Raw genomic sequence first — 24,070 nt, 5'->3', positions numbered from 1 at the left:
GTACTTTCTCTGAAGGACATTTCTAACAGCTATTTTTGTGCAAAGCTAACAAGTGATGCCACTAACTGTACTTCTGTCAAAAGCATGTCTTTGCTTTGCACTTGTGTGTACTGCGTATGTTTTTTTGCCCTTTTTTCTATACATCTCTCTTCTCTCTACATTTCTCTATGAATCATGCAGATAAGCACAGATGATAGATAAACCAATAAGAAGCCTTTTTATTCCTGCTATTTTGTTTTAAATCACTTTGATGTCAGAAAAGCATGCAGTGATGTAAACATAATCAATAACTTTCCTCAAACGAGTTAAAACTGAACTAATGAGTCTGTCATGAATATGTATTGAATAATGATTCTGTAATAACTTCACAGATTCCACCATGGTCTATTTTGCAAGATCGACCTTAAGTATATCTGCAATGAGTCTGTGGTACCACAACTCTGTGCACTGTATTGTTATTCCCAACTACCTGAAATCACAACTATCAGTTTAAACAAACAATAGTTTTGGGTAAAACCTCTTTGGGGGACAGACCACATGTATCTCAGAGCATATCCTCTGCAAAGGATCTGCTGTTCCCAACTCTATCATTTCTATGTCCATATCTCACTTTCTCCAGCATGGCGTCAACAAATTGAAAGGATCTGTGTTCCCTTGCCTTCCTCCTTCCTGTTTAGGGGTCACAGCTCCTGATTGTTTAATCTCATCATGAGGGATTGGTGACATCAGGCCCAATCCTGTGCCGACCTCATCCAAAAGCCAGCACCGGGGATCAGCTGGGATGAAGAGCAGTGGGGCAGCACAGATCAGTCAGTGAGCAGAAGCGATCGGACTACAGTGAGGCACACAGTTGATGAGCTCTTAGGGGCCAGCACATTTCTCTGACTGTTGGGGACCCCGCCATTCAACAGGTAACGACACTGTTTCTTTTTTTGAAATCTTTTTTTAAAATTGAGGATTTAAACATAACTTTGACCATTAGAAAAATCTAAAGACATTACGATAGTTAGTAAAGTACACTTTTTCAATCTGTTGTGACATTTAACATATTTTGATCTGTAATTTCTTCTCACAGCCAGGATGGCTCGGGATATGTCAGATAAGGAAATCTTGAAAATGGAGCTAGACCAGTTGAAGAAGGAAGTTAGCACACCTAGGACACCAGTAAGTGCCTCTTCTTTTAGTACAATTAGCTTTAACTTTATCCACCAAAGCCTTTTGTAAACATTTAATTAAGATTAATTTTAAATGACTTGTGCGACTTCCCTGATCTTCTTTGTTTTCATCTTTCCGATAATTAACAGGTGAATGCAAACTGTACAGACACAATTGCTTTTGTGGAGGGACTGGCCCCGAATGATCCGCTGATTAAGGGTGTTCCCGATGACAAGAACCCTTACAAGGGAGACAAGGGCGGCTGCATAATAACATAGCACATAGAAATCCAAGGAAAAGTCACACAGTTTTTTATGAGAGTTGGTTGCATTGCTGTGATATTCCTGTAGCCTTTGTGGATAAAATGTACAGTAGAAAGAAAACTGAAATCTGTAATGGATAATTCCATCACTGGATTTCTGTATGCACCTGTGGATATTCTTTGTCAATTTATAATTAAATCCAAATAGCTGTGCAAAGCTTCAACCTGACGTAGCTGTTCTTGTTATTGAAAAGACATAACACATGTGATTTTTTTGAGCTCCTACTGTACTTTAATCTCATTTTATCACACTGGTTAATATTAAATAGTGATAACTACTCACTGATTTGCGTCCAATATCCCTGACTGTAAGTCAACATCTCACCCATGTTACTGTACAGAAGGGGGTCAAAGTCCCAAGAGAGTCAGTACTACTAATCGGATTTCTTTGCTGAGGTAGAGTCAGTCACATGGGTCTGTTGACACGGAGCCGCTTCCTGTATCAAAGTCTTTAAGCTTATTCCACACTTCATCCTGACTTCCATTTTGAGCTCTCCATCCAATTAGTGACGCTTTCAGTGCTGGCATCAGGAAATACAATTAAAGAACTCAACATCTGAGTCATCAAAGAACTCAACATCTACCTGTCAAATAGCTTTTTAAAGAGGTTTAATTTTTTCAATATTGTAAGAATATTATAATAACACAAAAGATAGATGATGGGGCTGCTGGGTACAGATTACAAATCAGAGTATAGAGACAGAAACTAAAACAAAATACAAAAAATGAGCAAAAAAGGATTTTTGAAACATAACCTATAAATATATATAATTATCACATAATTTACCAGTAAATAGTAAACAAATTATTGCATGATGACTTGTTTATATAAGTGTTATTATAAAGAATAAGTAAGATCAAAAGATCAAAAGAAGAATCACTTTTAAATGCACCAATTGTGAGTCTAATAAAGTTTTCGTTGTAATTTTAGTGTAATGTAAAATGGGAGAGTGAAAGCATTTTGAAAAGCCTCAACATTGCTGAACATCAAGTACACAGGTGTGGGGTAACCGGAGTTTTTCTGCCTATTATCAAACCAATCAGTCACTCCCTGCTTGGCTGGGTCTCAACTAATAATCAAAACTGTTTAGTATTTTCAGTCTACAAACAGAGAAATCAACAGGTCAGCACGAGTGGAACCAAATCCAAATAAAACTGATAAACACTTAGATAATGTATAAAATAGGGGCATAGCTTCTCAGTCTAAAATGTGAAACCTATGCAAAAGTGCCATAAACCCGTTTTCTTTCTAATGGCCAGTAGGGGGTAAATCTGGCACTTTAAGACAAGTAGACTTATTTTTTCAAGTCTAGTCAAGTCTGGTTAAACAGCCCTAGACTGCCATGCTCTCTGATCTCAGTTAATACTTTTCTGATGAGTTTATGGTCTGAATCTGTACTTACTAAAGACAATATGATATTTATTTGTAAATTTTTGTCACCTTTAATGTCCAGATGGACACTAAATCAGGGTGTACTCATGACTGTATAAGCGTCAGTTTTACTTTCACTTGCAATGTTCGAATTCAAAAAGCTAAAATCTCAGCAAATCAGCTACATTCATCTTGTATATGCTGCCTAGAAGGAAGAAAGAACAATTTTAAGAGGTGAAGTGTGTACGAATCAACTGCCCGGGGACCCTCAGTAGAGTCTTCATCAGAGTCTGCAGTCAGAAGAGACCAGCAGCCGGGCTTGGGGGCTTGTGGGCTGGAGTGCAAGCTTCTTAAGTACAGCAACCCTAATAGCTGCTGCGGTTTACTTGGACCCACTCTGTCCTATCGATCTTTTTGAGTTAATCAATCATTTCTTCTTCTTAAACAACAATGTGCCTTTAAGTCTCCATTCCTATAGGACTGCTGAAAGATGATTAATTTGAAATATGATTAATTTATTTTTATTAACTGGCTACATACCACAGGCTTTTGAGGTGGTGACAATAAAGCCATTACTTAAAAAGGCCTTACCTGATCCAGCTGTGTAAGCTAACTATAAAACAGTTTCTATCCTTCTTTGCATTTCAAAAATTCTTAAAAGAGTAGTTTTAAAACGGTAAGCGTATCATTTGCAAAGAAATGGTTGAAAAGCTTCAATCAGGATTTTGAGCACACCATAGCACAAAAACAGCACTAATACTTTTTACATTGTGCTTCCCTGAAGTAATATTATTAGAAAACACTGTACATATTTTCATTGGTATTTCAGATGTTAACTAGATTCACCTGCATTTCTAATGCTATAACAACTCTTAATGTCTTAAACCCACAAGAGTTACTCAGCCTGCTGAACTGTAAAGGCATAAAACATGACACATGCATATAAAGTCTAACGCAACTTGTTCATAGTGTATTATCTTAATTGCCTTATCAGATTACAGATATTCAGAATTGCTATAATGTATATGGGCTTCCTGTGAGTTGGTTGCAATAACAAAATAGCATGTTACCTTTAAATTACCACCTTTATGGGAATCTGAAATAAATTGAGACAACCAGATTGGCTTTATGAATTTGTAACCATTGTAAAGGGTTCAAATATGGACATGCTTTTTTTTGACCAAGAAAGGTTGTAAGCCTAGAATGTTCATTACAAGTTATCTGCTGTGGTCACAGGATGCTGTTCGAACACTGTTATAAAAAAAGATCACCATATACTGATGTACAGGTGCATCTGAAAGAATAAGGTAAGCTTGACAGAGCAAAATCTCACAAGTCTCCGTTACACATCTCACAAGTGTTACAGTGTTACACAAAACCATCAACATGTAGCGAATATTTACATCTGCATTAATATTAAAAAAATCCACTTGAAGTTTAAGGCTACATTTCTGTCTGCCACAATTTCAAATTCCTTTCGACCATCGTAGCAACTTGTTGCTTCATTGTGGTTCACCCTATCTGTGGCTGCAGATTAAATCTGTAGCTCAAAGTCGAATGAACGAATGTGTAACTTGAGTGCAAAGTTCATGAGTGGATTACGTTAATAAAACTAGATCAGCTACAATCCATATATAGCTTCTTTTAAGAGAAATATAACATTGGTGCAGCAGGTCTAATTTCAGTGTTATTAGGCTCATTTTCTTCTATCGTGTAAGAAGTCTGACTCTTATATTCACCAGTAATGATTCTTAAAATGCTAAAATTTACTGAAGCAAGTTCCCTCAGATGCCCTGTTGTAAAAACATAAAATTGGACATGAAGTCCAAGAAGACTTCAATACAATATTATCTAAATTGTCTTATCAGATACAAGCAATTACAACTATCTCTATCTAGATTTGCCGTGAACGCTCTAGATTGACTAAATGCAGTTTATGCAATAAAATGGGTTATTGATTTGAAATTAATATCTTTAGTATTTATTCTTTAAAACAATTGGCATTCAGATTCCCCTACACAGTTTCAGTATCTTTAACATTTTAGGAATTTCTTCAAAAAAACAACAACAACAACAAAACAATTAGACCAGTTCCTAATTTTCCTTTGATGTTTTTGTCTTTGCCCTAAATGAGTGCTCAGCAAAAAAAGCATTACACACCATCGTTATTGTAATCTGTTATCACAGGAAAAATGGGCCTTTCGCCACTTTACTGCTTGTCATAACACATATATCACTACATAGCAATCTCTTGCCCCCTTTTCCCCAGACCTTTGGCATTCAGCAGGATAAAAGGTGCCTCCTCAGGGAGGCGAGTGTTTAGATCACACCTGCAATTGCTGCCGTGAACAATCCTGCTGCAGATCGAGATCCAGAATCAGCAAATTGACAGTCTCTGAGATGTGGCTCTTGATTTTCTTAGTCTGCCTGCTCATATGTGCAGGTAGCACATACTGGTACCTGTTTGGGAAACCGAGCCCTTTCTCGCTCAACTCAGTGAGACCGCCTGCACCGCGGGAGTTTGATCAGAAGAAGCGCGACAAAGTCATCAAGCAAGGTAAAATGACTGCAGGTGAAAAGAGCTGCATGCAGCATCAGAATAAAGTTGTTCCTGGATAGTCAGAATTCCTGGATAATTAGCCCAGCCTAGAAAGGGAGGGGAACATAAACAACTTTTTATTTTTATTATATCACTTCAAGATATTATGGCCTAACTTAAAAAAAAAAGTCAGTGAGTCATTCATACAGGAAGAACGAATTCAAATCTTTCTTCAAAAAGTTCATCTTAAGGGTGTGATTATTATATTATGCTCCTCTTTTTATAAAATGATTTTTAACAAATAAAGAGTTCTATATTATATCTATTTTGTACGAAAAGTTTTACATTTAGGCCAAATTATAAAAAGCAAAAATATTCAAAAGCTTAACTGTTAAAAATCAGTTAAACAAAAATTAAAACACATTCTGTTATTAATAAACCATATATTTAAAGAAGTACAATTGCCACATGGGGGCAGCACGTTTGTTAACACTGGTGCAAACTGTTGCCTCGCATTAAGAAGATTCCTGGTTTATGCTCTAGCTGGAGTGGGTTTCCTCCTACAGTCCAAAAACAAGCCCGTAAATGTAATTGGTGATTCTAAATTGTACATGGATGCTAGAAGGATATAGAATAAAGCACTGTATGAAAGCACACAGTATTTTAGTGAACTAAAATTCCAGTTTCTATGTTAAGCAAAGTTACTGTTACTTTAAAAACCTTTACTTTGCATTGAACAGAGGTTTCTGTGACACCAGTCTGATGAGGTAAAGATTTTACCTTTTATTTAATGCATTATCTATGCATTAAATAAATACATAGATAATGAATATAGATATCTGAAATGAATTTGCTATAGTCATTATAAGTGCTGATACTGTTATCTTAGTGATCTTAGAGATGAGAAAACTGTCACTAAATAAACCAACAGTTTTTCCATGTGTGTGTTTTATCTTAATTAGATTACAGCTATTGCTAATGGGAAAACACAGATACCAGCACCAGTTCAATGTTTATGACAAGAGAAGTGCACAACCTTCAGCCTGTATTATGTAACACAGGTTGCAAACGATGCATTTTGACGTCCCAGTTTCAGCACTTGGACACGATAAAATTTATAATGGACTTTTATGATAACGATGTGAACTGGAACAAAAATCTTTACTAGGTTAACACCACCATCTGTATGTTTCTGTGAAGGTTTCAGCGTTGACAAAGTGCCCAAGAACCTGGATGTCATCGTCATCGGCAGTGGTATTGGTGGTCTGACGGCTGGAGCCACACTGGCCAAAGCAGGAAAGAAAGTGCTGGTGCTGGAGCAACATGACCAGGCCGGAGGCTGCTGCCACACTTACATAGAGAAAGGCTTTGAGTTTGATGTCGGTGAGAAATCTTCTATGACTGACACATAAGTATCACTCTTTTTAAGGAACTGTTACATTTTCCAGAACAGTCATTTGGAGAATCATTAGAGATTCATGCTAACAGCTTGAATTACATAAAAAATAACTGACACAGAAAGAATAATGATACAACTAAAGCAATAGGCTGATGATAATTTGGTCTGTCTAGGGTGACAGCTGCTTTTTCAGAGAAAGAGCAAATAAAGGCATGCGCTCAGCCATCATAACCCTACAGTCCTAAAAATCATTCTTTTCTATCTAAAAATGTTCACTTCCTTCATCTTCAGGGCTTCACTACATTGGCCAGCTCCATGAGAACAGTCTGCTGCGTATCGCCTTTGACCAGATCTCAGAGGGCCAGCTGGAGTTTCACCAGCTCGATCAACATTTTGACACCATTCAAATCGGCCTGGGCAACGAAAAACGAGAGTACACCATCTACTGTGGGAAAACTGAGATGAAAGCTCACCTGATGAAGCAGTTTCCTGATGACACAGAAGTCATTGACAAGTTCTTTAAAATCATGAAGGTGCTGTTGTTACTTCATCACTTATTACACACATATTTCAGTCTCAACTGTCGGAAGCTTTAAAATAAAATGCTTACAAATTCCCCTGGTTTTTCAACAGATCTCAGCTAAGAAGACGCACTACCTGGCAACTCTCAAGCTTATCCCGCAGTGGGTGTCTTTATTCCTGCTGAAGTCAGGCATTGCAGACCTCATCTCTCCAGTTTTCCGCCTCTCTGGCACATGTGCAACAGATTTTGTGAACACCTTGACCAGCAACAAGGATCTCCATACCATCTTTTCTTACTTTTTCTATGGTATGAACTCAAAAAGTTATCGTCATAACAGAAAACATAAGATATAATATAGTTATTTATTTCTATTTTTGCCACTGAAAATAAAATGCTTTTGGATATCTAGAAGTCAAAATTTAAGGTTGTTATATCAAATCTTGAGTCAGATATCTCAAAATTTCAACTGAACTCCAACCTGAAAAAAAACTTTTGATTTTGAGTGGCATGGTGGTTAGCACTGTTGACGCACAGCAAGAAGGTCCTGAGTTCAATTCCAACATCAGGCCGGGGTCTTTCTGTGTGGAGTTTGCATGTTCTCCCTGTGTTTGCGTGGGTTCCCTCCGGGTACTCCGGCTTCCTCCCACCGTCCAAAGACATGCAGCTTGTGGGGATAGGTTAACTGGATAATCCAAATTGTCACTAGGTGTGAATGTGCGAATGAATGTGAGTGCGACTGGTTGTCTGTCCCTGTGTGTTGACCCTGCGACAGACTGGCGACCTGTCCAGGGTGTACCCTGCCTCTCGCCCTATGACAGCTGGGATAGGCTCCAGCGCCCCCCGCGACCCTGAAAAGGATAAGCGAATGGATGGATGGATGGATTTTGAGTTAAGTTGAAAATTGTTCCATATCATGAGACACACAACAAAAGAAGACAAACAAAAAGAGAGAGAGAGACACACATACATAAGCCTTGCTATGTTAAATCAATACCAACAGTAATGTCTTGCCACATCACAGAAGTGTAGATCCAATGTGTCCCGAAGATGGGTGGGAGCTTGGGTTTCCCATTAGTTTTTAGAAATCATATACTGTATATGTGGTACATATTTGGGGACAAGTTAAAAGAGAAAACCATCATAAGGTGTCTGGAATCAGGTGTTGGGACACCAGTTGTCAGAAGATCTTTTTTTTAATGGTCGAGAGCAGTTAAAAAAAACAAAAAAAATCTCTCATCGAGGCATGAGTAAAAGCGTCATAGCATATGATTTACATCAGTCCTCGAGGTGGACATGGTTACTCCGAACTTGTATTGATTTGCAGTGAGACTTCTAGGTAAGGGAAATAGAGGCTGTAATATTATCAGGGGCCCACAATAATAAGACTACAAACCCCGAGATAAATATAAAAAGTTACTGTGCGCAATATGTACTGTATAATAGGGGTATGCAATTCATCAACTTTTTAAAAATTCAGTTACAATTTTGTCTTCTAGCAATTAATCAAACAAGAAAATAACAAATATTGTGCCTCATTCTGTTTTGCAGTAATTCCCTTCCTTTCCTGCTGTCACCCCTGTAAAAAAAGGCCAATTTCATCCCTGCGGCAGATTTAGTTCACTTATTCTTTATGTATATAGGTGTGCCACCAAAGGACTCCAGTGTCCTGATGAATGCCCTCATGATTCATCACTACAAACGAGGAGCGTACTACCCTAAAGGCGGGGCCAGTGAGATTCCTTTCCACATCATTCGCACCATTCAGAAATATGGAGGAAACTGCCTGGTGAGAGCTCCCGTCTCCCAGATCCTGGTTAATGAAGAGGGAGCTGCTTATGGTGAGAGCAGAATCCACCTCATTTTTAAAATCAGTGTAAGGTTAAGTTATTGTCAAGTCAATAGTGTGTGTTTGTTTGAGATAGGTGTAAAGGTGAGGAAAGGTCAAGAGGAAGTGGAAATTCATGCGCCTGTGGTGGTTTCAAACTGTGGAATCTTCAATACGTTCCAGAAACTTCTACCCCCTGAGATACAAGCCAAACCAGGTGAGAAACTTTACTGAAACTGAGGTAAAGTTGGCCAGAGCGACAAATGCAGGTGAAGTGAAGACGATACAAGGTGATAAATAATGTCTAAGTAATGCTTCTATATTATAGATATTCAGCAACGACTGAACATGATGAAACATGGCAGAGGATCATTATTAGTCTTCTCTGGCTTTGATGGAACAAAGGAGGAACTGGACCTCGTTTCCACTAATTTCTGGCTGTTCAAAGACAATGATATGGACAAGTCGTGAGTATTGCAGAGCACCGATTGCAAAGAAGAGAAAGGCAGCATTAACCAACCACAAGGGGGCGCTGCTGTATCAGAATAAACAAGAAAATCTCTCCTGCTCAAGTCTCACACATTTTTATAGATACAATCTTATTTCAGAACAAAGAAAAAACACCATAGCTGAACATTATGCTAAATATTTTATTTAAATAAACACAGTATATGGCTTATGATGTTGTTTTTTTTTAAAGTTAAAGGTCCTTTCTTGTTCGTTACATAGGGCAGAAGATCAGTCATGTTCATCTCCTTTCGTCTGTGTTTTGTCCAGTCTCCGTGTGCTCTATTTTCCCTCTTTTTTACCTTTTCCCTTACCCACCCAACTGGCCATGCTTGAGCCTTGTTCTGCTGGAGATTTCTCCCTGTTAAAAGGGAGTTTTTCCTTCCCACTGTTGCCTAGTGCTTGCTCATAGGGAGTCACTTGATTGTTAGGACTTTCTACAGGTGAGGTGACTGTTGATGACCGGTACTACCTAAATAAACCTTAATTTAATTGAAACGGAGTTAAGATTGCTCTTTATGGGATTTATGATTTGTATTTTTTATTTTATTTTAGGATGGAGGACTACTTTGGATTGAGCAGAGAGGAAGCACCTGATAACATCCCCATGATTTTCATCACAGTGCCATCTTCTAAAGACCCTGAAGCCAAGATAAGACATCCTGGTACATATTAATAACAATTACTCACTATTTCTACAGTTTCCAAAGGATATTTATGAGATCTAACAAAACATATTTTAAATGAGGATTAAAGTGCTCTATACTCTCAAGACTCTTTGCAAGATTTGAATGATTTTGAATAAATAACACTGTCCATCCCTCTGCCTGAAAGAAGCTGTTTTAGCGCCCTTCCCCCTTTCTTTAAGCCATCTTCTTCTGATAGGCTGGCTCGATGACTATATAAGGACATCCTCTCTGTTTGAGAAAGCCAGGAGAAGAAAAAAACTGTCAAAAACTGGGCATTGAGGGCAGTCTGAGGTCTCAGCTTTTTACATGAACATATGTTGACCTCAAAATTTTAAACGTCGAGCACGTCAAGTATTTAGCTTTAAAATAAAATATATTCTTTGGCATATTTTATACGATCTAACACAGAACTGAAAGTCCACACAAATTAAGAGTGGTGACTTGCTGTTCATTTCTACAGGAAAATCCTGCATGACAATACTCACCATGGTTAACTATGAATGGTTTGAGCAATGGAAAGACACTACTGTACGCAAAAGGGGTGATGAATACTACAATTACAAAATGCGATTTGCTAAGAACCTCTTTGACTGGGCCTGCACTGTGTTCCCTAAAATTAAAGACAAGGTAGGATCCGTCATGTTTAGATGTGATTCTGCTGTTTTTTCTGCTGTATGTTAAATTTAATAAAAAAATATACTTTTAAGGAATAAAGAAACAAATCAAAAGCTATTGGTAATGTATACAAACTATTAATGCTTGTTTGTTGACATCAAGTAGGAAGGGTTTTGTTAAATCTGCATGTGTTGTGTTTTTCAGTTGGTTTTCCAGGATGTAGCGACGCCACTGACAAACATGCACTACCTGGGTGCTCAGCATGGAGCCATGTACTCCGCTGAGCACAACCTGGAGCGTTTCCATGCTGAGGCTGTAGCCAAAAACAGATGCAACACCCCAGTCAAGAACCTGTACATCTCAGGTATGAAAATATGGATTTTATGCTAAAAATCATCTGCAAGAATTTAAATCGTATCAATTAGGTTTTAGGATAGAGTAAAGGAAGGGTATATACTGTAGATATATTCCCAATCATCAAATTATTTTGAATCAGCTAGAAATCAAACCAAGCGTTTTTGGTTTAATAGTTAGCTTTATGAGTATTGACAGGACTTTAATTTAAGACCACTTTTCAGTTTCACAAATAAATAATAAATTTCATAAATGAAAGGTAGAAACAGCAACACTGAGCTGTGAGCAACTGTGAGCAACTTTATACACAAAAGTGACCCGTGGTCCTCAAGTTCCCCCCAAAAAATGCATACAGATTTACCGTACAGCAAAGTTTAACCAATCTTAAACTGTTGCTGCGATATAACAGAATGCAAGCTGTTTTCTAGATAACTGAATAATAAAACTTGATTTAAGCTGAAGGAAATACTAGTTTTATAGAGAATATAATGCTCTTAAGCTTATCTTTTTTTCAGGCTTAATGATGAGCTGTTCTTTGAAAAAGCATAATAACTGCACTTGGTTCCAAGATTATCTGGTTCTTGAAAACCATCATCTTATTTGAGGGACTGGGAAATTGGCTTTTGAGTATAGCGTTTACAGCTATCTGCAGAAGCTTGTAAAATTAGATAGGCTAATCCCTTTTAATCAATATAAGTCCCTTTTGGTGAACAATGTACAGTTTTCTTGGAACTGACATTTTTCATGCTGATGTCCTTGCCTTCTTGGTATTATGTATATGATAACTTTATGGGCTTTTATTGCTTTATTGTATTTTCATGCACTCAGCGCCTTTTCCTGTTTAAATGAAAGGTTCGAGAGGAAGTGGAAGGATAGTAATTGACTAAGATAATGCTTTTAAATATGACAGTTTACTTTTGCTGTATCTGTTAGCAGCAAATAAGTCGTCTTTTGCTGGTGACTACAATGGTGCTATGAAAACATGATCATAAAAAAGTCCCAAAGCAGAGACGGATATATTATTGGGGGCGATCGTGGCTCAAGAGTTGGCAGTTCGTCTTGTAATCGGAAGGTTGCCGGTTTGACAGTCTCGGCCGTTGTGTCCTTGGGCAAGACACTTCACCCGTTGCCTACTGGTGGTGGTCAGAGGGCCCGGTGGCGCCAGTGTCCGGCAGCCTCGCCTCTGTCAGTGCGCCCCAGGGTGGCTGTGGCTACAATGTAGCTTGCCATCACCAGTGTGTGAATGTGTGTGTGAATGGGTGGATGACTGAATGTAGTGCGAAGCACTTTGGGGTCCTTACAGACTAAGTAAAGCGCTATACAAATACAGGCCATTTACCATTTATTTAAGAAGCTTCAGAAGAAAGAACACACCGATTTGAATCTGTCTTCCAAGTAACGTCTCATACAGAGGTATGCATGTGTGGCTGTGTCTTCCAGGCCAAGATGTGTTCAGCAATGGGATAGCTGGTGCTCTGCATGGTGGACTCCTCTGTGCCTGTGCTGTGTTGGACCGCATTATCTACATTGACTTGCTCCTCCTCAAGAAGAAGCTGAAGAGAAGGAAAGCCAGAGAACTGGCAAAGCTGGCTCAGAAGAAACTGCAGTGAAATTGCTCTCTTCTTCCCCTGCAGGACAAAAACGGAACTACACAAGTAGGGTATAACAGGACCCTGAAATATTGTGGGAAGCTCACGAGAACACAACACTTGTTTAAATTCTCAAATCCTAATTTTTTACATTAGAATTCACTTATTTGATGGATAGGATGTCTTGTTTTTATTAAGGGAAATAATCCACTTGCAATGAAGACTCAAATTTAAATAAATTTTTATTCTTTTGTTGTTGTTTTTTGTGTTTGAAATGATCATTATGACTGCGGCAGATACTAAAATAAAGTCTGTAGCCTGCTGGTTCACTCATAAAAATCACATTTTGCATCATATTTTGTCACACTAACACATCCATTTCTCACCTTGTTTGGCTTTAAGGTTTTCATATATGCTAATCACAAATTATCTTAACAATATATTTAATAATCCATCAAGTACTTACAGATGTTTTCAGTTGTGGTTGTTGTGCTGTTAACAAATACTGAAAGCAATTTTAAGTAAACTGCAATGCTGTATTATTTAAATCAATATTTCTTAGGGGTTGGGATGGTTTTATGAGAAATGGGTATATATTCGTACTTTTTTGTGTGCACATAAAAAAAAGATGCAGGATTTTCACAAATTATCGTATCAATCTTTCAACAATAATTATTTTATAGTGTTGTGTCAAATAGGTTATTATTTTTGCTGTTTATTTAAAGATCTTTTACAGGTGAACTGAGATTATAAGGCCCCTGTGGGTTTAGTTCCCACCTATGTTGTTCTGACCTGACTTCCAAACCCTCGTTTTGTTTGTTTAACTGCTGAAATCAAACATATGAGGGGAAACCTCAGACTTCCTGCAGCAAGTGAACATTTCCTTAGTAAACGGTGGGCAGATTGGTTGACAAGCTGTGGTTTGTAGAGGACGACTGGGGGGATCCGAGGAGAAGAATGTCCCCTCTGTCCAGGCAGACGGTGGTATGCCAGCACCTCTTTCCTTCCCTGTCAGCCTCCAGTCCCTCTGCTCTACAAACCCTGGATAAGCTCCTACTGCAGTTAAAGTTACAGTAAAAAAGCTGCAAGCTTTACTATCTTTCATACAATGCTTTAGAATAAAAAGGGCCAAAATTAAATTCAAGGAATGAGGAGCTAATTATACTGACTGTGTGTTGCTGGAACTTCAGTACACCAAAACTTGTAATTACCATGGCATGATAAAGTGCACAACATCACCCGAAATAACTATTACTTTCCTACACTGAGTTCTGACTGACTCACAGACCAACTTGAATTCAGTTTTTCCCTTTTTTCAGTTCGGGAATCAAGTTAACTCATCCTTTTTTTTTAGTGACGTGGCTTCACGGGAGACAGCCTGTCGGATGGCTGGCCTGTCCATTAATTTGGACCAGGCTGAACTACTGGATGCAGCTCAAGGTTCCCAGAGAAAGACTCTTCCAACAGTGTACATTGTTGTTTTGAATGACAAAAACCACTGGACTGAAACATGTTTATGTCCCCTTCATTATTTTGTCCAACATGACCTAATTTACATGAACTTAAACTATACCACATGACCTGCAAAAGTAATTAAATGTCCATCAACCTATGCTATACTTTCTTTTCTTACTATTAATGCTAAACTGGCAGCCTTTGTAACGTTACACCTGCAAAACATAAGCTGTAGATCACAGAGGAAGGTTGTAGGTTCAGAATTTTCTGTGTGAAGTTGCATATTCTCCCTGTGTTAGTGCAGGTTTCTCTCGGGACCTCCAGGTTCTCCTGCAATGAAAATCTCAGTTAGTGCTGCCTACGCATGGTTAGATCTCTAACCCAACCTGAAACTAGAGTTGGTGTTCTCATCTTCTTTAATACCAATAAATGGTAAATGGCCTGTATTTATATAGCGCTTTACTAGTCCCTAAGGACCCCAAAGCGCTTTACATATCCAGTCATCCACCCATTCACACACTGGTGATGGCAAGCTACATTGTAGCCACAGCCACCCTGGGGCGCACTGACAGAGGCGAGGCTGCCGGACACTGGCGCCACCGGGCCCTCTGACCACCACCAGTAGGCAACGGGTGAAGTGTCTTGCCCAAGGACACAACGACCGAGACTGTCCAAGCCAGGCTCGAACCGGCAACCTTCCGATTACAAGGCGAACTCCCAACTCTTGAGCCACGATCGCCCCGATACAGATTACTTTATTTGGACGTTTTACAGTTCACGCAATTCTAATAATTTACACCTACTTTCAACTTATCACAAGTAAAAGTTTGTTCGTATGTAAATCCAAAAAGTAAATAACAGAGAACAAAAACTAAAGGGGTTGTTTCCTCTCAGTTTTCACTAAAAATACAACCACATTCTGAAAAGAAAATTATGTGACCTAAAGTGGGCAGATCATAGGAGAAATTTTAGGTTTTCTTGACCAGCACAAGCACCACCTCAACCCCCTTTCTCTTTTTTCCTCTCACAGACGGCTCCCACATGTTTAGACATGCTCTTGCACCAGGAGAGGCCCAGAGGGTCAAATTTTAACAAAAGCAGTCCGTTCTTTCCACTGCTTTGACTACTCTGCAGATCTACACTGTTAAATGAGTGCGTCTGTGATTGACTGGCAGTCCAGCGACACAACCACCTTTAGAAAAAAAAGAAAAAGCATTTGCATAAAGCAGACAGCAAACTTGCAAACACTGTGCAGCAGGCTTGGCTCAGCGAGTAGTCATGTTACCAGGCTCTCGTTTCTGTGCTTCAGCCAGATTTTCTTCTTTTCCAGATGTTGGAGCTCCTCCCTGCTGGCCGGCCACAGCCTCCCACAGCTTGCACTCAGCCAGCAACCACAGCTGCTACCAATATGAGAACTCTGAGAAGAAAGTTTTAGGCGACACAGAGGAGAGGAAGACCCAGTCTGAAGTTTGCACTTAGGATCAGACTGGGTTTAAAGGCAAGAGCAGGTAAAAAAAAGAAAGAGCCAGCCGAGTTAGGGTCACTCCTACTTTACTAACCCATCATAGTTGATGTTCTTTAAAACCTTTGTAAGCTGCATTATATATACACCCTTTTTTCCCACCATCTAATATGTAAAGACAAAACATTTTTTGTCGTGTCTTTTTTCCTTGATTCCTTCAAATCAGTTGTTTTCCTGCTTTGCAAAGATCACAAACTTCTTCTGTGATTTCGATAAAAAGCTGATGTTTGGGGCCATCTCTCTGTTGAGCTAAATGGAAAATCCAAGGAAAATGGCAGCTTCCCAAAACTCTCTTTTGTCTGCATGAAAAGCCTTCCACAATCTGAAACTAGTTGTTATGTCTTTACACTTAGAGCTCACAATATCAGCTTAATCATTTTTAAAGTCTCAGTTTAAGGTACATACTATATCATTGGATAAATATCTGCCTCTTTATTTGATTAAAGCTACACTGGCTTCACTATCTAGCTACCAAGTGCTCTACAAGTAGGGTTCAACAATGGTGTTGAACCAAAGCAGTAAATCTCAGGGTAGCTGCTGAACAATGAGCTTTCCATGTTGGCTAATTACGAAAATGACTCCTTTCACACTCTCAGTTTTCCTTTTACTTGTACTAAAACATTGCCTATGTTTGCATTGAAATCAAGAACTACCAGACGGCACCAGACATGCATGCTGGCTGATAGGGTTAAAGTGCCAGCAGTTCCTCCAAGGCCACTTGAAGCTAGCTCCAAAAGTGAATCAATCCCTGTGGAATGCCACATTAAAATACCCTATTTTACCCCCATATCTCACTTTGACACAAGTGGATCTCACCAAATTTGGACACTTCTCAGACCAAAAAACAAACATTTAGGCTTTAAAATCTAGACTCCAGAAATGAATATGTGACATCATGATGACACGTCTTCCTTTTACATACAGGTTATGATAATATCAGGTAGGCAGTGCATGCTTCATGCACAATTTAATTCTGTGGATTTAAATTCAGCACAACACCTTTTTTTAAACTCACAAAAATTCTCCTTCCCAGCCTAACAGCAGAAATGAATGTGTCTTGGCAGGCCTATACTTTCCCTTTTCATCTGTTTGATGTATTTGATGTAAGACTGCTGCATGTTTGGAGCTTGGCTGGGAGAGTGAGCAAGAGAGAACAGGGAAGAGAGAGGACCAAGTGCCAGAGGGGCCCAAAGACAGGAGAACACTGGAGGCTAACTTTGTATATTCACATCTCTTTTTTTATGAAAGGGTAATTTTGGGTATTCATCCAGCGCACTTTTTAAAGTCAAGTGTCGATTCCTGTAATTATTACCTCTATATCGGTTAGATAGAAAACATCTGGACCGTCTTTATCCAGTCCTGAGTTTTGTGTCCATTTATTTAAAACTCAAACAGAATGAGTTGGCGCCACGTTGCTTAAAGAAAATTAAAGTAATAATTATCTGGCAGACTAAAAAGTCACCCTCAATTACACCATGTGTTGAGCTGTACTGATGATATGAATCTCTGTCTTGAATCCATTATTAGCAATTTCTAACAGCTGAGCAATGTAACATAGAAAAAAGATGTTATCCTTTTGCTTGAATGAAAGAATTTAACTCTTTGCTCTTTCACACCCATCTGCACTATGTGACTGCAGCTCCACCTTCCAGTGGCTGCTTCGGACACAATCCAGTCTCATATTTCACCGTTTGGTCGTCACTCCAAGCCCGTTCTCCACTAATGCTCATTTCCCTAATGCATCCGCATTCGTCATCTCATGTTTACACCATGAGGGAGCTTCTAAAGTTCAGGGGAGCTTATGCACTAGATGGGGCTCTTCTGTGGGTTTAATCCCAGTCAGCCCTCTTAGGCGATGACTCCTCAACACATGACTATTATAGACAGTCATTTTTTTTAATGTGGCGTTTTTCCCTTTGTGAATCAGGCATCCAAGTACAGAAAGTGTTAAATGCTGCGCAGGCTGAGCAACCCTCTGGTGCACACTGTGATTGCGGGGAAGTATAAATAAACTTAATTTAACTTTTTTTTCACATTTAAAATTAAAAGGAACAAAAATAGATTTGTTCTTGAGCTCACCTCAACAACATACCCTTTCCACATCCCTGCAAACGTGTTACACAGTTTGCTGAGACATGCTTAGCTCGTGATCTGCATGCACACCAAGTGTTTACTTTTGTACTTAACATAGAGGTGGGAAACATTTGGCCAGAAGGTGGCAGACTTAATACCTTCATAAACAGTTTAAACTGAATTTATTATTATATTATTTTTGCATGTGGTACAAAAACTTCTGGACTGTTATAATTAAATATGTCCTCTAATTAATTACATCTCCACTTCAATCTCCAGCTGAGGTGCTTAGTTTTAATCTCCTCTGTGGTGTAGATTTTGTTTTCCTACTGGGAGGGGGTGTTTTCTCTGGCTTCTACTCACTGGTCCCAGATCTAACTAAAAAGCCGTGCAAATTAATGACCCCAGAGGGGTCGTACCTACATGTTTTTACTTTGGCATTCAGGCACTGTGGAAAGGCAGGATTAGTTTAAACATCTAAAGGGGTTAAGGAGCATGTAGACAATTTTGGGGCTTCATAAAGGTTTTCTACCATCACCTTTTCCTCTTTCAGTATGAGATAAAGACTAAGGCAAAGCTGGAGGTTATTATTACAGACGAGATGCTCTGGCTCATGATTCACCCTCATTGAACTCATGTGTTTGGTCTTCCAGCGAGATGAGTGTGATTAAATTTCCCCACTGCAAACGCTGCACCACAGACAAAGACATCACTGGGACCACAATGAGCGACTCCACCTTTAGCCTTCTGGTCTATAGTTTTTCCTGCAAAGTAAGTTGCCACTTCAGGACATTTTGTATCCTTCATGCCACTGAGTGCCTGTAGTTGTGCACGTATTTAAGATTTTCTGCATCATATTAGGTCATATTTGTCTTTCTTATCAGTTTTCCCCTGTCTTGGGCCATTCAGCCTACACATAGAATAAAACTATATAACAAAAACAAGATATAACGGGAGAAAAGGACTACAAGTAATGATTATTATGGATAATCTGTTACATCCTTAATTAACAATTCAACTAAACTAAGTGCTAAAACGCTTAGAGGTTTGTTTTTGTTTGGCCAAACCTCTAAAAGATTCACTTTTCTATGACAAAAGATTAAGGAAAATAGATAAAAATAGACTTGTAAACAAGAATAAAAGCTTAAGAAATCATTTGTTGCGCCTCTAGAGTTGGTAACAAAATAGAAAACTAAACAGATGAATAAAAAATTGATTAGCAACACAAGGAAATTATTTGAAAACTGAGCACTGATGTTATTGAGCTTGTATACCTAGCTGAAATGTGTGTGGGCGGAATATACATAGCTACAAGTGATATAAAGGAGTAGGTAGCCTACTCGTTATGGCTTGTAATGCCCCGAAGGTGCTGGAGACAAGGAGTGCAGGAATCACTTTCCCTCTGTTTGCATAGACACTCACTCACTTAACAGTGAAATATGTTTACCTTTGATCTACATCAGGTTGGACATGGGTTTAAGAATGGTAACATTAACAACAGAGAAACAAAAATGTGGTTAAAACTCCAGAAGAAGCGAGTGCATTATTTTAATGAGACCTGTTTTGTCAAAGTTTTCTTTAGGTTAGCCACACTATAGAGTAAAATTACTTGTTTGTTATGGTTAATTTAATCTTCAAAGGTACTAGTCATAACGTAGACTACTATACTGAAATACAATATGTTCCTATGATCCAGAAAATGTTGCATGCATAAGTAAGTACAGTATCAGCTGATGGCTGAGATGATGCTCCCCACATGTCCCACGGGCAAATTTCAAAGGGTATTCTTTACAAAACCAAGGAGATTATAATTGCCTTGAGGACTAGCTATCAGCAACATGTCCCACTGGCTATCTGGAGCTCTCAGGTGGAGACGGTCCTTGGGAGTTCATCTGACATTCATGCAAACCTCCAGTGATGACAACACAGTCGTCATCATGAAAGCTCAACAACGCCTTCACTCCCTCTGCAGGATGAAGAAGGTGGATCTCCCCATCCTAGTCCTGACCATATTTCACAGAGGCACCATAAACTGGAGAAGAAACAGAGAGCTGCTGAGAAAACTGCTGCCTCACATGCTGCCACATATTCAGGACATCTAGTCTTGAGGGCTGTAGATGCGGAGCAGTCAGGACTTCACTCACCGTTCACATAACTTTGTCACACTCAAGGAGACACAGAAGTTTCAGATCAAGTACCAATAAACTGCTAAATAGCTCTCTTCCTACAGTAACATGACTGCCTAACCAGAGAATGTGAACAGATATTTTTTTTTTTTTAGCTTGCAGTAATATTTATAACAATTAAACACTGATTATACTTGTTGTTGTTTAGAACATTTTACCTGACACTGCACTACTGACCGGCTGATATGTGAAACCCTGTCCGTCTCAGGATGCACAGGCGTGCACTTAAATAGAATCACAGAGGTTGTGAATATATGCTAGTATGCTGCTTTTAATTGAGCTTTGAGATAAATTATATTTTAAAATGTGCTTTGCATAGAAGATAATGTAATAACTTCGATGAATGCATCAATACTGGTATATAGAATGTTTTTGTGCGACTAACCAAAAATCCTTGAGCCTGTTTTCATTTTTTTTTCCTTAAAGTTTTGTTTCCGAAGCTGAAGTCGCAGTTCAGAGCATAGTACGGCCAGCCCTGCAGCTGTAAGTGCTTCCAGATGCTTAAAGAATTGAACTCATGTGTGGGACAGAACAAAAAGATGTTTCCCTCATTTATCCAAGTTATCCCCTGTTGCCGTCCCCTTTCTTTTGCTTTTCTCAAATACATTTGTAGAACATAACATTTAGACATTAAAATGTAAAAAGAAGAAGCACTTTTCTAAAGCAATGACATCAGAAGAGATATCAAGAGAAAGGTTTTGAAATAAAAAAGAATCCTGGTTAGAAGTGGGAGGAGTGCTGCAGGGCTATAATCTTTTCTTACACTTTACTGCTGTGAACGACACAATAAAAACCTCTGCACGTGACCAGAACTGCACTGCATAAAAAATGACAGCCCTGCTTCGAAGTGCAAAGACAAACTGTAGGATTTCATGGTGTGGCGAACGTCTGCCTGCAAAAAAGTCCTATTGACAAGTCAAACAGAGTTGGGTGGGATCGAGGCTGGGTTTAATGTGTGGGAGAAGGTGGAGTCCGACACTAGGTCTGCACTGCTACCTCGTGAACTCTGATGATGCCCCAGGGTGGCTACTTTTTTTTTGACTGGGTGCTCCTCTTCCTCTCACTGAGTTTAAAGGGGAAGCGGGAGGGGGAGTGAAGAGAAATCAAGAACTTCAGCAATGCACAAGACAGGTAGAGACAGGACCGAAATGAAAGAGAGAGGGAGCGAGAGAGAGAGACTACAAAATGTGTTTGTCGAAGTCAAGAGTGAGGATATATATGGTGGAAAAAGACAAACAGATCAGGTGTAAATAATAAAGTCTTGAGCTACAATATGTGTTTACTGGTAGTTCATGCCTGTGCTTCTACAACTGCAAGTAGAGCGAAGAAACAGCAGAATATGATATTAAACTACATCAATCTTTCTATTGCAGATGATAGGGAAAGCAGATTGCATTCAGTAATGGTGTCTTGTAAAGCGGCTGAGCTCCAGGAAAACTGTGCAAAGGAGGAATGCAGACTGCTGAGTGTCTCGACATGTTGAGAGGGAGAGCAGCAGTGGACGGAGAGGAGTCCAGCGCTGGAGTTTTACACACTCCAGAATCTTATGTCTATGATCTCTACGGATGAAAAGCTTTTAAAAGTCTTAGCATGATATCTTCCTTGATATCACAGAAGCCAGCTCGTAATCTCAAGATTTTTATTTACATGACCCAGATTGTTATGGTGTCACACATTGTAATATAAAGAGTCCTAAAGGCTCAGCCTAAAACAGTAATTAAAATCTGAAGGCGCAGGAAGCTTTGGATAGATGTGGGTGGCCACCATCGTTATCAGGTTAAGTACAAGCATTAAACTTAATGAAAAGTTTTTCCCCTGATGTAATTCCACCACCTGAAGCTGACGCACCCACTTTTATTCTAACATTTAAGTTTCTTTTACCTTAGCACTAAGTGACATCACATTTTAATAAATGTCATCTGAGTATTATATCCTGTTAAACTACCATCAAATTCTTTCCTGGGTTAGACAATGTGCTTTAACTAGGACCATCTGTTTTAAATGAAGCCAGATCTTCGATGCATTGCAAAGATGATTCATTCTGTTCAGACTCTCCCTCACAAAAGGTTTCCTTTGCTCAGCGATCGTGCGCTAAGGAGCATATTTTAAAGCATAATTTGTTCTTCTCTTCACGCACCTTCTTTTCATATACCTTTTCTTTTTAAATGGTGTAGTACTGCATCAATAACAAAGCAGAACTAACACTAGAAACGCGGGCATCAGGGGGTAAAATAGGCACATAGTTATCCCCCATCACCATAAACTGATCAAATTCAGTTCTGCCCGAACTGCTCCCCCTTCCCTTCTTCACCCCCTCTGGTCGATTTTAAGATTTTAGTTTTTTGTTCCTCCTCTTTGCTCCTAAGCCAAGTATACTCCCTTTGTTGATGTGGCAGGCCTGGGAAATGAAGAGTTGATGCTTCATGTTAGGCAAAGACAAGCACCTCCTCTCCTTTTTTTTTCCACCCCTCTTTTGCTTGCAAACGTGGACAGAAAAGAAAAAAAAAATAGATCATTTGGTAAGCTACCACAATGACACAAAATGTCAGGTTTAGGAGACGGTTCGTGGTGGCCAACATATATGAGCTACGCACCAGCAAAGTCTGTGTCTGGTCTTCTTTATTTGAACATCTTTGGCTTTATCTAAAAGAAAAAAGGACACCAATTTGAGTTTAGCAGACAGAAACAGTCTTACAAATTTAACTCTCTGGGGCTATCAGTAAAAACTGATCCTTAAATGTTATCAGTATATGATCTGATTTCCATCTACAACACAAATCATTAGCCAGGAAAAAATGACAAGACTTTACTTCCAAAGCTGCCAGCATGTGAATTCATCCAGGGGAGCGACAGAGCAAGGTGCTTTTCAAAGCCAGTGAACTAGTTTTCAGTGAGTTTCCGTGATGTGGGGAGAGGGAGAAAGAGGGAGAGCACAACCAGACATCTTACATTTCATTCCAAAGCACAGCTGAACACAAACCAGGGAGGGACATGACGCTAATCTAAATATGGGCAACCGACTGGAGCCAATCAGACTGTGTCCATCCGTTTTTTACCCACCCACTCCCGACTCACCCTCATCTCCCTGCACTCATTGTAGTTCAACACATGACGTGGAGACCTCAAACGCTGCTGCTTTTTCTTACCATCCCTAATCTTTTTGGCTCAGAGTCTCTCTTCTTGACTATACAGTAGTTCATGGTATTTCCTCCAAAAAAAGTCAGTGTCTGTATCACAGCTGAGAGGCTCTTCTATTGCACCAGACGCTTCAACCCAAATCTTTATGTAGCTTACCTTTCTGTATTAATTTTCATCATCAGAAATTAAAGCTACTGTTTATAGAATGAAAATAAATTAGAAATCAGTCATGAACTTGCTGCTACAGTAAATAATATGTCGATGTTTACTTTGAGCTGTGACGTGGAACCTTGACTCTCATCGGTCGAACTGGAGCTAAATTTTGCAACGTGTGCTTTTCTTTTGTTTACTCCTGTTAAATTTGAGTAATGCTCCCCTGATAAGATCGAATAGCAGCCAGCATCACGTTAAATTTGTCTTTCTTATTAACCAACAGTTGGTTTTAAAAACGTCATGTGTTTATACCCATTTGGGCACAGTCATTTTGAAAATGGTTAAAACACATAACATATAGCACCTGGCTGCAAGGATGCAGTCCTGTCAGCATTTCATAAAGCTTAATTGCCCCCTCTCTGTGTTCTCCATGTGGTGTTGCAGCCCCAGCACTCGAAAGGCTTCAGACAGGCAGGGGGTAAGGGTTTACACATTCATGTTTGACTGAGAACACAACAAGCTGCTCCTGTTTAAGTGCATGTAAAACCTGCTGCCCCATCTTTGTTAGTTGTACCCTGCTACCTGCCGTATGCTACCCATTAGCTGAGGGGAAGCAGGCTGCTTAATGGAGCCGTGCCACTGGGGAGTCTGATC

The 24,070-nt window shown here is 39.2% G+C and overlaps 2 protein-coding genes across 2 annotated transcripts; both read left to right on the top strand.

Annotated features, from left to right (window-relative positions):
• The first annotated feature begins 754 nt into the window (after positions 1 to 754).
• gngt2b (guanine nucleotide binding protein (G protein), gamma transducing activity polypeptide 2b) lies at positions 755 to 1,719 on the top strand. Its single transcript, XM_085415348.1, has 3 exons — positions 755 to 911; positions 1,076 to 1,164; positions 1,305 to 1,719. The coding sequence occupies exons 2-3, from the start codon at positions 1,081 to 1,083 to the stop codon at positions 1,431 to 1,433; spliced, it is 213 nt and encodes a 70-aa protein (XP_085271474.1). The 5' UTR covers positions 755 to 911; positions 1,076 to 1,080; the 3' UTR covers positions 1,434 to 1,719.
• Positions 1,720 to 5,249: 3,530 nt separating this feature from the next.
• LOC146663939 (inactive all-trans-retinol 13,14-reductase) lies at positions 5,250 to 13,140 on the top strand. Its single transcript, XM_085415347.1, has 11 exons — positions 5,250 to 5,406; positions 6,589 to 6,771; positions 7,079 to 7,320; positions 7,421 to 7,616; positions 8,951 to 9,148; positions 9,233 to 9,352; positions 9,464 to 9,602; positions 10,198 to 10,307; positions 10,792 to 10,958; positions 11,151 to 11,310; positions 12,741 to 13,140. The coding sequence occupies exons 1-11, from the start codon at positions 5,250 to 5,252 to the stop codon at positions 12,908 to 12,910; spliced, it is 1,842 nt and encodes a 613-aa protein (XP_085271473.1). The 3' UTR covers positions 12,911 to 13,140.
• The last annotated feature ends 10,930 nt before the right edge of the window (positions 13,141 to 24,070 follow it).

Source organism: Rhamphochromis longiceps, linkage group LG8, assembly GCF_057381845.1.
Source record: "Rhamphochromis longiceps isolate RC_006_pf linkage group LG8, R_longiceps_female_GT1.1, whole genome shotgun sequence".
NCBI classification, from domain to species: Eukaryota; Metazoa; Chordata; class Actinopteri; order Cichliformes; family Cichlidae; genus Rhamphochromis; species Rhamphochromis longiceps.
The sequence above is the reverse complement of the archived record's forward strand: the minus strand, read 5'-3'. Positions and strand labels throughout refer to the sequence as shown.